The 14,661-nt window shown below is 48.6% G+C and overlaps 1 protein-coding gene across 3 annotated transcripts in view; it reads right to left on the bottom strand.

Moving 5' to 3' along the window:
• Window positions 1-3,256: 3,256 nt before the first annotated feature.
• ARL3 (ARF like GTPase 3) overlaps window positions 3,257-14,661 on the bottom strand; it is a 31,116-nt gene continuing 19,711 nt past the window's right edge. For 2 of the 3 annotated variants that reach the window (XM_080621545.1, XM_080621546.1), the window contains one exon: window positions 3,257-4,206. In XM_080621545.1, the coding sequence (XP_080477671.1) occupies window positions 3,961-4,206 (246 nt within the window). In that variant the 3' untranslated portion in view covers window positions 3,257-3,960. Of the gene's footprint in view, window positions 4,207-7,143; window positions 7,715-14,661 lie in introns of those variants that run through there. The other variant, XM_080621547.1, reaches the window with a different exon arrangement.

Raw genomic sequence — 14,661 nt, 5'->3', positions numbered from 1 at the left:
CTAATGGACCCTTAGGGCTGGTGTTTTGCAGCCCCTGGTTTGGCCTCTGCAGGCTGCACTGCCTCTGGGATGGAGGGATGAAGCCTTGCTGCAGCTGCAGCAGCTCCGGGCCCAGGATGGAGGCAGAAAGTGCAGACTTAGCACTTTAAAAACTTACTTTTGGCTTCTTTCTCTCCTGCCTCCATCCTTGCCTTCTGCCTCCTGCTCTGCATCCTCCAGCTGGGCCAAGATGGGAACATCCCAATTGCTGAATAAACCTGGATGAAGGACACGCTTCAAACAAAAACGCCAAACAAGAAATGTCTTCGTGCACTCAGATGGACGCTTCCCCTTGCTGGCATGCAGCAACTTTGGGGGCCTTCTTTGGGGCACCCCGCATGGCTGTGGGGGCTGTAGAACTCCCTGTCAGACCCAAAACCTTGCATTCAGCCACAGGCAGAGACTTGGGGTCCCTGCGGAAAGGGCTTGGAAGATCTCCATCACTGCAGAGCATCGCTGCACTCTGGGATGCAGCAGCCATTGGGGTTTTGCCATTCCTGCCAGCTCTGGAAACGTCTCCTCCCCTGGCCTTAAAGCTGATGCACCCCAGGGGTGGTGGAATCACCTCCGGGGTGGTGGAACAGGGGGCTCAGGGCTGAGCAGGGGACGGCTCAGGGCTGAGCAGGGGACAGCTCAGCTGGAGGTGGCAGACGATGGGGACACCAGCACAAGCCTTGAGGTCCCAGCTGTGTGTCCGAGCTGATGGGCCAGGCAGCAGCGCTGCGTCCCGTGGGCACAGGGAAGGGGGACCGGAGGATGCAGGTCGGGACAGAGCAGCCGGCAGGTCCCTGGTCCCCCCCCCGGCGCGTGGCGGCTGCAGGGGGTGCGGGGCGCTGCCGGCTGCCGGAGCTGCCATTGTTTGCCTTCAATCAAGATGTTTCAGGCAGAATCAAAAGCACCAACTGGGGAAATCATCATCACAAAAAATCTTGCGCCTGCAAAATAGGTCAAGTAAGACTCCAAAGAGAGAGAGCGTCTGATCTGCATTGCAAGGAAGAATAGCAACAGCTGTGATCTCCAGTATATATGGATGGGCTGGGGGGGGGATAAATATATATATCCATGCATATGTATAACCGCTTACAGCTGTTGGGCCGTATGTTCATTAGGGCCAACTGTTTTGGAGGCAGAGGGATCAGCGCTAATCGGGAAAGGGAGTTTATCATCACATTCAGAGGCAAAAGTGTCAGGAGCAACTGCAGCCCCCCCGCTCCGCAGCCCGCACCAGCTGTGCTGTGCTGAATGCACCCGATTCAGCGTGTCCCCCCCGGCCCCCGCGGGGCTGCCAGAGCTGCGGATCCTGCCCCGGCTCCAAATGCAGCCGCAGCCACAGCCCCCAGCTCCAAGCGTCACCCCAAGGCACATTGAGGTTGCTGTGCCTCAGTTTCCCCATTCTCCAGCCCAGCTTTCCATGCTCATGCTGCTGTCCTGGCTCCCTATGGCGTGGCCCCCTCGGTTATCCCTGCCTGGCGCTGGCCTCACAGGTGCTGGCTATAAAAATGAACTCAAAATACATACAAATCCTCCTGTCTGACACTGTGGAGGGCGATGGAGCCGGGGCAGGACAGCTGGATCAGCCACCCCAATACTGCCTGGCCAGTGAGGACCCAGCTGTCAGGGGCTGCAGTCCCCAGCCCATGGGTGATGCTCTCAGCATGGGGGGACCTTCTGTCCCCATCAGCCCTCTCGGCACCCTGAGCCCCTGCCAGCTCTCTGCCGCCAGCCAGGAAAGCATTAAAGCTCGCAGGCTTCATCTCCCATCCCCATCCCCATCCCAGCAGCACAAATAAAGGTTGTGAAGCCAAGCAGCAAGGACAACTTCTGCTTAAAAATACCTCTCATCCAGATGATTTATTCACAGGGCGTTCCTGCCAGCGTCTAACGCAGCTCAGACCTGGGGCCTGACCTACCTGACAGCTCCCCTTCCTCATAGGGTTATTTGTTCAGGGCTGCGTTTGGCTGCCCGGCCGTGCTGCCCATCCGGCTGCGGCTCGGAGCCGCGTGGTCACGGTGCATTGCGAGCAGAGAGGCTCCTTCCAACCCCACTGCTTCCAGCTGGGGTTTTGCTTATTTTTGTTGTACTTTTCCCATTAAAAGGACACATATTCATCTTGGTCAGCCAGCTGAATAGGAGATGTTGAGAGGGCACCCCCACATCCCATGCTGCTCCCGGCAAGCCTTTGACAGCGTCCCCCAGCACACACTGCAGCTTTACAGGAGTTTCGCTTCCAATCAGCGCTGGGAAGGGAAATAAGTGAACAGATTGCAATAAAAAACCCAACAAGCCCAAATTCAGACAACTGAGCCCGGAGCTGCGATCCAGCCAGGAGCCAACGGCAGGGCTGCGGGGTGAGCTTGTCCACACTTAATAAATGTAGAAAGCTTCAGTGCAGTGCCTGGGTTGTGCAGTTGCTGGGCAGCGTGGCCAGAGCACTGCATGGCCACTGGTCCGGCAGAGCATGGCAGGGCTGGATGATGCCCATTGTGGTCACAACAGTACGGCTGCAATCTCCGGCTCTGCAGCCATAGACAATTAGATTTTTCTGCTTTGATAAAGGCGAGTGCAAGGCCATAAACACAGGGAAACACTGGTCAAAGAGGAACAAAACCCTCAGTGTTTATTTCTCCTCCAGGCTGTGGATTATTAGTAGTATTATTTTTCCCCTCCCCACAGCCAATCCACTCGGATCCTTGTCCTTTTGGGAGCACTAAATTCATTCATCCTGCGCATGCAAAGCGGGGCTTGTGCGGGGAAGCGCGCTGCGGTTCGCCCCAGCAGACGCATGCAAGGTCACAACCACCCTCGCCATAAATTACAGCGCATCGCAGCGTAAACAGCACCGGGAGAGGGGAAGCAGGGGCAGGGGCCTCCGGGGCCGATACATAACATCGTGGCAAGTCAAACAACTCTCAGGGTGTTCACTTGCCAGAGGAATATTTTTCGCATCCAATCCATTAGGCAAAACGAAATGAAAAAGTATTTCCCACTTTGCTGAAAAAATACCAGGGCTCGGGATAAAGCGTGCCTTAAAAAAAGAGAGAAAAGGAATTAAGTGTGACCATCCATAATGTTTTTTTTCCAGCGGCTCTGACAGCATTCCAGGCATCCCGGCCGTGCAGGGAGGGAGCTGATGCTTAAGAGCTCTAATGGCTTCTCGCTTCTTGGAACAGTAATGAGTCAAATTAGCTGGAAAGGAACAACCTCAGAATTCGCTTCCCTCCCTCTAAACCCCCTCCAAACCCTGAACCAAACCCAGATTGTTTGCTGCTTTTCTTTTTCCCCTTCCCTTTCCCTGTCAGGTCGGTGGGGATGTGTTCCCTGACATGCTGCTTTCTAACCTATGAAATGGTTTCTGACATGGGAAGATCGTCCCGAAGTTTGGCTTTCCCGCTGGCAGGCTTTTCCGAGAGTTCTGGGCAAGTGAAGATCCAAAGGGAAAAGGCTTCTTCCAACTGTTTGACCACTTCTAGTGCTGGCAGCTGTCTCTGATGGGGAGACGGAGGGGAGTGGTGGAAGTGCAGCCCTGCAGACTGAGCGGCGGCTCCTCAGCCGGCCATTGGGAAATGAGCCTGTGGAAGCAAAAGGATCACTCCAAACACGAGCTGTGTTTCTACTAAATTTTGATTTATTTCTTTTTTTCTTTCTTTTTTCTTTTCTTTGACAAAGACATCTCCATTATACACTGAGTCACAACATGGCCGGGTATTGCAAACACTCCTTTCTGGTGAAATTCCAAAAGGGAACATAAAAGAGCGAGCTTGTGTGGACTCGGCCAGCTCAGGGAATGCAACAGCCACCACCGTTTGCTTTTGCAGAGGAGCGAGCCCTGTTGGGCCCAGGTAAGTCGGAGCGGGCTGGTCTCCTCCCAGTACACTTAAAAGTCTGGTGATCAGTTATAATTTAGACAGAGAAAAGGGTCATTAATGGGCAAGAAGCAGTATTGGTAGGGGCAAAAACTGGAGAATGGTGCATGAGGCTTTGGCAGGCATCCTCCAAGGGCACGGAGAGAAGAGATCCTCCACCAGAGCTGCAGCCAGAGGAGCACAACACTCACGGTCAGAGCAGGGGTTTGGACTCCCACTTCCTGATGTGCCCTTGGAGAATTTCACTTCTCCATCATCTCTCCCCTCTTGAGAACACAGAGGGGCAGGAGAGGCATCGTCCATCTACCGCAAAGGAAAAACCACATTTGATGACGTGAAAGTGAACCAAGACAAACTCCCCGTGGGAGGGGGATTAACCCCTGTGAAAAACGTCTCAAGGCCTGGGCTGGATCTGTCACCCTGAGCCTTTAAATCAAGGCTGGGTGTCCTCCTACGAGAGGTGCTCTCATTCAACTACAAGTCACCGTGCTGGCGGGGTGGCATTTAATGGGCTGTGTTATGAGGGAGGGAGATCAGGAGAGAGGAACAGAACGGTCCCTTCTGGCTTTAAACACCTATGAACTGATGCAACGCACGGCAGAGCTCCTCCCATACCAATGAGACGGTTGGTTTGCTTCCCCTGAATCTCACTTAAAGGAGGGCAAAGCAAGCAGAGTTGGAAGGACAAAGCCTGGCGTATGCAGTTACCATAAGCCAAACAGGAGCTGAAGAGCTGGGAGAGGGCAATGGGTTTCTGTGCGCAGAGGCAGGCGTTTTGGGCTGGCCCTAGCCAGCTTTGCAGGTGGTATTTAGCCAGGTGCTGCCAAGGGAGGAGAGCCCTGCAGAGGGCATAACAGATGTAAATACATTCAGATAAGGAGCATTAAGAATACAACCTCAAATCCTTTTAACATTTTCACCAGGTGGATACACAGAGAGATGTTTACAATACAAAATGCAGTTACAGCCATTACTGCAGGGTGATTTACTTGCATCATGGTCATTTTAACCCTCCACCTCCATCCTCCCAGCACAGCTCGCTCTAGCAAGGTCTTCCTCGCTTACTACTTGGTGCAGGTAAACCCAATTAATCTCCTGGATTACAGGTGAAGCTCTGGCTGGTACAGATAAATACAACCAGTATGTGCAGCTACACGCAAAAGTAATGAATGAGCCAGCAAACGCTTCTGGATCCTGTGTTCAATAAGGCAAATTTTGCTTCCAAATTCAAGTGACAGGAAAATGACTACATATTTATTTTACATACATTTCTAAGTTTAACTTGTGTGAGTGTAAAAAACCCCGAATTACCCTCCTGGATGCTTTTTGGATCTAGAAAGCGAACTGTGGCACAGGTGGGGTGGCACAGGGTAGGTTTTGCCACTGGTAAAAAAGTAGGGAGCAGGGAAGCACCAACTCAATCCCTTTACAAGTGAGAAGGATCAAACCCCAAGCTCCCAAGGGAACTTTGTTCTGTCCTGCCTGGGCCAGGGGACGGGTACCCAAGCATTTTACTCTGTAGCTGACATGCAGTACAGGCAAACCCAAAGCTCAGGAGTAGCTCTCACAAAGCTCTGCCACTGAGACAGCACAAAGCATGCCTACAAGCAAGGGCTGCAATTCTTTACAGTGCTTGCACCAAGCAAATGCATTAATTGCAAGGAAAAGGTGCTGCTGGGATGCATTCTCCTCCTTGGGCTGACCCAGGAACATGCAATGCTCAGATTCCTAGGCTTCCCGATAAGCCATTGCAGCTGGGGAGTCACTGAAGGAGCTATGTTTAAATGAGCATCTCTCATCGTAGCGCTCCTTACTCAATCCACGCAGAGCCGGAGCTGTGTCACTCTGTCATTAGCGATTGCTTAACAGCTCACTTGAGCCTGCTCTTCCCCCTCCTCCCAGTCGTCTGGATTTTAAAGCAAGGCTGTGCTATTCTGGCATGCGTGTCCTGCCTCGGTGCTGGAGACAGATGCACTCAGAGGGTGCTGACTCACGGACACAGGCAGATTAAACTTGGATTGCTAAAGCAGTTGCTGTCCCAGCTGTCCCTCGGCCCCCAGCCACAGCACCGACAGCTGAACTACACAGAGATCAACCCCCAAACACTACCATACACCCTGATGTATGGGGGGACCAAGAATCGGCCCCAGATGACTTTAATCTGCGGGGCTATAACATGTAGGCAGCCAGAGGCTGCTTCACGTACAGTGCAGATGTTTCTGCCATGAGGTGGAGACATCCAGGAGAAGGGAGGAGCAAAGAGCTGGGAGCTCCAGGGGTGTCAGCCGTCTGCCTGGGTCCATGAGTCAACTCGCTGACGCGGGGTGAAGCCACATGCTTTAGTACATGCAGCTTTCCCCACACTGCCCGCCGGTCTGTCTCCAAGAGGTGGAAGGGGTAATGCAGTCCCTAGTCATACTCTGGCCTTTCGCAGGCAGGCAGCAAACAAAGCTGGCAAGCAGGGCAGTGGGATTATTTTACCATCTGTGCATTAGAAACAGGCCCAGGAGTCACCAAGCTCACTTCATGCGGGACATGGCTGCTTTGGCGTGTTAATGACTCCTGCTCACTGTCAGCTGGGGCTAGATTTGAATTGGGGATGAGGAGGTGGAAAACAAATTCCCTTTTCTATTTCAGCAACCGCATCCTTTTAGAGCGAAGCCAGTTTGGAGAAGAATGAATCCTCGCTTTAAAGAGCACTTCCCATCTGCTGTTCATCAGCATCCTCATCCTCCACCAGGACAATCCTGGGGGGAACTTGTGCCCTGGGCAACCAGCCCACCATGGGGCAGCCCCCTTGAGTCCCTTGAAGGGCTCAGCAAAGCCTGCTAAGGAAGGGGGGGGTTAGGAGAATATATTTTGCACATTTCAAAAAGGAAACCTGGGACCTGGTATCTCATTCTATAAAGTAATCATGGACTTAATTGCATTTTGCTGCAGAGTTGCCTTAACATCAAGGGAAAATCAAGAGGGATTGTTCAACATCAAGACTAATCTCACACATGGAACTTATTGAACGTAGGAACCACGTTTTTGCTGGCTCAAGGTGAAATGCTAGGCTGAATTCTCCTTCAGCTGCGAGAAAAGCCCTAGGCACGCTCATCCTGCATTATTCCAACTGTAAAGAGCTTCAATTATACACATATAGCCCTTCCCTCCCTTCTTCAGCAGTGTCGCAATGCAACAGTGCCTCGTTATGATCAAACTCCTCTTTTATGGTATAGGAATGTGCGGAAGTCTTCTACCCTCATTACACAAATGACTCCTTAGCAGCTTTATTTTAAGAAACTACCCACAACTGGTAACACAACCGTATTTTATCTGTCACTGAGGGGAAGCTGTGACTGACACCTGAGCGTGTCCTCAGTAACTGCAGACCTGCACATATAGGGCAGGTCCTATACATCTAAGCAACTACAGGAACTCACCACTCCCTCTGCACCATACTGAATCACAGTCTTGCTTCTGCTAACAAACTTGCTTGCTAAATAGACATTTAATACTATTTATGCATAGGGAGGAAATATAGAATTCCTTTATTGGGGTAAAAAACCGACACTAAAGAGCAGGTCAAGTTCCAAATCCAGCAGTAGGTTTTAACCAGTGTTTGTTGTTCCCTTTTTTCTCTCTCTCTTTTTTTTTCTTTTAACAGCTGTAGCTGTGCACAGATGGAAAAACATTTGGTCAGAAAGCAGCAAATTAGTGTTTTCAGGCTAGAATTCTGCTCCCACCGCTCCTCCTTTTCCATGCAGCTCTGAACGCTTTATTTCTTCTTAGCATTGACATTTTTGCACACCCAGTTCATGCCGTCCTTCAGACAGAGAAAGGTAACATTAGTCACAGGGAGGAAAAAGGAATCCCCCAATCCCACCTGGCCACCATTCTGCAGGCACCATGTTCTGCCTCCTCATCCACCTCCTGCCTGCTCCCTGCACCCAAAACCACTGTGGGTTAGAAAAATAAGTGCTTCCTTGCTCAGCAGATGTTGTCACACAGAGCTTATTAAATCTTTCATCTGACCATAAAAAGCATCATCGTCTCATCATGTCACAATGTGTAGGTCCTTCGAGGAAGGATCACTTTGCAGTCGAGGTGCGTCAGTGGCAGATGAAGGCTCAGGTCCAGGTTCAGCTACAGATGATTTCTGTAACCTTGGGCAAGTCATATTATCTTTGAGACAGTGGATTTTAGGGGGCTGCTTGCTATACAGTCAGTTCCCTGCTAAGAATATGGCTCTAAATCTCTGCTCAGCTGCAAGCGTTGCCATCCAGATCTGTGCAAGTCACTGCAGTAACTGGATCTTGGATCCTGCTCCCCGTTCCTTGAGAGTCCCACAGAAAATGGGTCCTCAGGGGCTCCACGGGGGTTCAGTGAGAAGCGATGCGGTCATGTTTTAAGAGGCTGATATATTCTTCAGGCAGCTTTCCTGACCACAGCAAGCAGGACAGTAGCACTTCTGCTGTGAATACCTGATTTGTGAGTTTACTGCTCAGATCCCAGAATGGGACATGCTATTGAAGGCCAACCAACACTTTATCTGTTCCTGTCACTTATCTACTAGGAGACACACACAACAGAGAGCAAGATGCACAGTCTCCTCATATTTGTACCCCATCAAACTCATTACCTCCACCATGCCTATGTGGTGTCTGCTGACAGGGAGGCACAGGGCAAAAGGTAGAGGTTTGGGGATGAGAGGGGTGCAGCACACCTTTGTGCTTTGAAATTGGGCAAGTTATTACCTTAGAGTCCAGGGCAGGCGGATTTCACTGTATTATGTTCAGTGGTCATCTTTAGATCATTAAAATTATAATCAGACCTTGAAAAAAGATCAGAACCTTTAGGCCAGCATCGTGGCTAGCCCCGTGGCAGCAGTGTTCCTGGCTTCCTGCACCGTTGTCCCTAGACTGCCAAAAAGCTACCAAGGACCTCAACCTCTGCAAGGACAAACAGCCAAAGGCACAGCACAGCAGGACCTTTGGGTGGGCAGAGACCCGCTGCCATGCCTTCATGCTGCCCCTCAGCCACCAAGGTGGTGGCCATCTCAGAAGGGAGCTAAAGAGTTAAGAGAGAAGAGAGGGAGTCCTCAGGGCTTAATCAGAAGCAGAGAAGTTCTCACTTGAAAATACCAATTCACCTTGATAGCTGCACTATGTGACACTTCTTATCTGAAGGGGAGCAGCAACTTTTGAAATCAGCCCTTGTTGCTGTGTTAAATAAAGAATAAGTGGACCCAGCTCCTGTGCTGGGGTGCACATGAGGCCCTACGCTAATAACACTTCTAACTCTAACCTTGGGGAGGGTTGATGTCTCCAGTTTCATTTATTTATCTCCACAGCAGAGATCAGTGTAAAACAAATTGTCTGAAATCCTCACAGCAAATGGGAAAAGATGAGAGGTAGATTCATTTTAAGGCCCAGTAGCTTTGTGTCTTCCCCTTTCAATAACACTGATAACCTAGGTGTAAAACATGTAATGCCTTAAGCAATCAATAGCGTGGTTTAAAGCTTATCACTTTAGAGAGAGAGGGAGCGAGTGATTCCCAGCATGAGGAATGCCAGGGCTTAACAATGGGGCTAGGAAGAGAGGTGTCAAGCCTTTGGCTTGATTGTGTGCTTGAGAAATATGCATGATTGCCTGCAAAGAGTAAAAATAAATAAATAACTAAAAATGCTCCCACAACGATTCCAGCTTCCCCTGCCTCGGAAGCAATAATCACATTTGCACACATCATGGCATACAAGGCAAGCAGAGCTCCTCATTCATTTTGAATGTAGGTTTATTTGCTGAACCAGAACAGCTGAGACAGCTTAAAGTAATAAATATCAGCTGACACCCTCTGCTATTCAGCACAGTAATCCCAGAAACAATACATCACTGCAAAACAACAAACACGCATCCTATCTTCTACCTAATCTGACCACAACCTGAATTCACAGTGATTAAAACTCTGCCTGCTGCCATTTGGGAGCTCGGGAAGGGGGAAAGACAGACCGTTTCCACATCAGTGTGGCGAGGGTCATAAAGCAGAGTTTGTGATGGGATTTACCATGGCTCGGAGCCTGTCTGCATCAAGCATTTAACGAGGGCAAAAGAATGACATCGCAAAATGCAAGAGGAAAGGTGAACTCCAAACAGGCTTGAAATACGTAAGTAGGTCACCAAACTTTTATATCAAGAAATGATTTAAAAAACCTCTCTTCTGGCATAAGTTATCTGACACAAAAAATCACATTTAATTGTAAATATCTCCCTGTCTGACAGTGCTAACAAGAAAATGAGTATGCTCAGCTCTACGTGTGTTGTGTCAGAGAGGTACGTGTGAGACACCTTCCTCACGTACAGCCACATCACTGCTACATCCATAGCTTCTGGTGCACCTTTGGGAGTGTGTGTTCTGCAGCATCCCCAAATACGCTGGAGAATAGCAAACGCAATGGAGAGCAAAAGAAACTAAAAGGCACATTTGCAGTTTTTCTACCTAAGGTTTGAAGCAGGATGGAGGGTTGGTAAAATAGAGAAATCTAGGGATGCTGATACGAACACAAAGAGCTGCTACGGGGAGGGCACATGCGAGGGAGGAAATGGCACTTGAAAGAATGAAGTCCACAAGGAGTCAACTGTTGTCATCCTTTGCCTCTACACACTCTGTCCCTACATCTGCATGCTTAAAAGATGGCACTATGCAAAAAGTACAGTCCCTACAGCAACGTTTAGATCTTGATAGATGTCCTTGTGCTGCTTTGTTGAGACACAGAGACATTGGCAGGTACTCTGAGGATCGAGACGGATACAATATTAGTATTCCAGCCTCAAGTCAATCCTGGGAAAACTTAGCCAGGGAAAAATTTCAGATCTTTCAGCTTTGCCTCTCTTAGCTCCTTAGCAAGCAGCTAGGAAACTTTACCAAAGTAAAAGAGAGAACTCCAGGGAAGGGGATAATGCTCCTTGCAGAGAAATGCTGCTCAGCACAACCCCGCCTTGCTGCAGTCACATCTGCTCTTGTGCCAAGGGAGTTGTACTCTAACGCCCTTTGGGAAAGGACTGGTAGAGCCTTCCCAAGGAGAAATAAAAAGTCCTGCTTGAGATCAGTCCACTACTTGCTTATTCTTGGCATTATCAGCTTTGTGGTTATGGGAGTGGAGTAATCTGACTTCAAACACAGCGAACAAGTCCTTTCCACCCCATAAAAAGCCTCCCAATTTCTGCTCCCCTGCAAGCCAGGGATCAGGCAGGGCCACAAACTTGTGACCCCTAACATGACCTTAAGGACAGCAGAGCTTAATCTTTTCATGTAATCCTCTGTCTGCCATAACAAATTGGGTCAGGCAAGCGCAAAATTCTCCATCTCTAGCATTTTTGGTATGTGTTATTTTAACTGTCACTTTCTTCTCCCACTGCACAGCTAGCACTGTGCCTTCATTATCTGTCATTTCTTTGCACCTCCAGTTATCATATAGGCTGGCTTTCACAGGCTCCTGCAAGTACCTTATCCGTTGTCTTTTGCCTGGGTGCAGGCTTTTCTTTTGTCCTCTGAGACCTTGTATCCCTGATGCAGCACTGTAGGCTCCCTCCTTACTCTGCTTAAAAAACACAAGACTTTGCCCTGTAATCTGGAAACATGGTTGTTTTTCCTCAACAAGTACTCACTCTGCCTGCCCCAGGAGAGCTGCAGTCATTGAAATTGGTTTTAAATCACATTTACAAGTAGCTGCAGAACCTTGTGAAGGTATGGAAGATCCCCGCCCCATCTAGCCTGCCCTGGATAAGACATCTTTAAGACAAAACCTAGCTCAGAAGATACAGCATTGCAGGGGGGTCCTATTCTGAATCTTGCACTTATGAAAGTGCTGAATCGCAGCATGGGCATAACTTTGGTCTTGGGCTTCAGTCTCAACTGGGTTGAAAGAGCCAAGAAGGAGAAAGTGGCTCAGCCCTTCCCACAGTCCTTTGAGCCAGACCAACTCTGGCATAAATTAGAGAAGTTTAGTGGCTACTGTCAGTTCCACTGGCTTTTAGTGGTCTTCGGGGGAGCATTATGCTTGGGACACTCTGGATGTAATACGCTGCAGCATCATTCTGGAGGACGACTTCTAGGGGCAGGCTGAGCTCCTGCTGCCTTGATCAGAGAGTCTTGCTTCATACAGGAAACAAGCTGCAGAGCATGGACCAGTCCAAAGCCTTGAGTCATGTTTAATACGCATCCTGGCCCCTAAATAACACTCCAGCAAGAGGGCAGACTGCAAAACAGAGGAGTCCTGCCTTGCTTTCACACCACCCTGGCCGGCCAAAGTGAAATAGGCATACCTCTTGCATGCCAAGGACTACAGCTGGAGATCTGGTCACAAAACACAACCCCAAGAGCCTATGTGGCACCAGAGAGCTGTTAGCTGTTGCTAACAGTTCCCTTACGTTTCTCTGCTGTCATTGATGATCACCTTCCTAGCTTGTTGTGCTCTGTGCAAGGGTCTCGGTGTAAGCTGGTGCAGGACTCTGCTCCAGAGGCAAAAGCTCAAATGGCTGGGGCAAGACGAAAAGGCTTTCCTGCTTTCCTAACTAAGGCTGAAGGATAAAATCAGACCCAAGCAGATATTTTGCTTGAAAAAGTCTCTAAGCATGAGGAATGCCACTCTTCCCTCAATGGCGCCATGAAGTCTGACTAACAAGGCAAGAGCTGCCCACAGTTACAATCAGGAGGTAATGAAGTCTTCAGCTGTGTAAAAGGCTGCCAGCTGGAGTCAAGGACACTACATGGATTCCAGTTAACCCAGTCACCTCTCTTCTGAGCCTGCCCAGGACATTGCTGGGCCCCTTTTTCCAGAGCCCCCAATGGTTAATTTTAAAATAGAAGATGACAATATGGATTCCCTCCTTAATTAACAGTTTTATTAAACAACCTATTTCGAATAATAGTTAAATTCTCTAAATTTATATCATTCTATTAACCATAATCTAATCTCATTAACCTTGAAATTCCCAGCCTTAACTACCCAATTCTATACACCATGGTGCTAGCAGCTAAACTAATTAAATGACCTTCATTTATTTCTCCTTCATGTATTGGCATTATTATTTATCTTTGCTCACTGCTCTCCCCTCAAGCTATCACAAAAATCTTCCCCTATGAACTCTTCCTGCATGTACTCAGTACTAGATATGCCACCACTCTTCCTCGCAAAATCCGTCAGCGATGTCTCCAATTTTCCTCTAGCTAATATATTCCATCAGCGGTGATGGTTAAGCATGCTCACTCCTTGGCTTTCATTCTGAGTACCTGATGCTTCCACATCTTCATTTATTTTGCTGTCACTCATTGTCATTTCTCAAAGAAGTCCTCAAAGCAATGACCTGAGATTTAACTGCACATAGAGAGCTCCTGTTCACAGCCACTGGTAGAGGGAGGTATTATGTACCATGATCTTCAAAAAGACTTTCTTAATCTCACTCTCTACAAAAGTTCTTTGATTCCCTTAAATTTTGAGCATTTTGACCTCTTCTCAGAGTCCCAGGACTGAAGATGCCATTTCTTCCTGTGCTGATCCAGGTTTAGTTTAAAAGCCATCTCCCAAGCCACTTTGTTCAATGAATTACCAAGGCAAGGGAAAGCTTGGCATTCTTGCTGTCTGATTTGACAGGGCTGGAGTTATGGCAGAAGAGAAACGTAGAGGCTATTCTTCTATAAGCTGTAAAGAGTTTGTGACTTCCCTGACCTTTCAGCAATAATCATTTACGGAATAAGCTGCAGTATTTAGGGCAATGAGACTTCTGACAACAAAGCAAAATGTTATCTGGCCTGCATCTAAATTAATTTGTCTAGATAAGCATGATGAACAAAATATATAGGTCTATAAATACTTGTATTTAGCTTGTCTTCTTTTTTCTGGAAGTGAATGCAGAAGCAGATTTCATTTCCCCAGTAGAGGATATTGGGCTGCGTAGTTTACTCTACTGACTGTATAGAGAAGCAGTGTACTTCAAGGAAAAGGCACAGTAAGAAGGTGCTATCAGTGAAGAAGTGTGCAGCCCACTCCAGAGAGCTCACTGGTCAGCTTGAGAAGTAAGCGTTTTTCAAAGCTCACAAACAGAAAGTGCCACTTCCTGTCTCTTAGTTCTTCCACATCCTACACGCATCCCTGAATTTCACCTGCCTCTTTACTGCCCCTTTGCAGCTGGAGAGCTCAGTCGGACTTCCACAAACTAGAGGAGGGCCTGGAGGAGGGAAGGTGGTGATCTGTGCCTGCCTGCAACTCTGTGAACTGCAGCCCCACTTTCCTGATCACATTTCTTTGGACTTGAATATACACTGCCATTGTGGAATGCCTTTTCCTCTACCACCACCTCTTCAAAATAAACACAAGAGTTGAAGCCTTTCACAAGATTGGCTGCAACACAGCTGAATTTGCATCTTAGCTAACTAAATTAAGGCATTTTGAAGGACATCATCTACTATATTTAAGTCTAAACATCTGGCAAGAATTTTAAATCAGAACTGCTGTACTGGGTCAGACCAATGGTCCATCCAGGCCAGCACTCCCTCTCTGGACGCCACAAGAAAGAATATGTAGGAACAGGATCTCCCTTGCTCTGTCCTATCCTCTCAGGCCATGGTCCAAGCTGTTTGTCATTGAAAAGCTGCCTCCAGATCTTACTGGTCAGAGGTTGCCCGCAGATCTCTTCTGAAATTCAGTGTTTTTCTGAACTGACTGATACCTCTGGTCTGCACAACATCCTGTGTCAATGAGATCCACAATTTAATTA

The sequence above is a fragment of the Psittacula echo genome (assembly GCF_963264785.1).
Source record: "Psittacula echo genome assembly, chromosome: 6".
NCBI lineage: Eukaryota > Metazoa > Chordata > Aves > Psittaciformes > Psittacidae > Psittacula > Psittacula echo.
The sequence above is the reverse complement of the archived record's forward strand: the minus strand, read 5'-3'. Positions and strand labels throughout refer to the sequence as shown.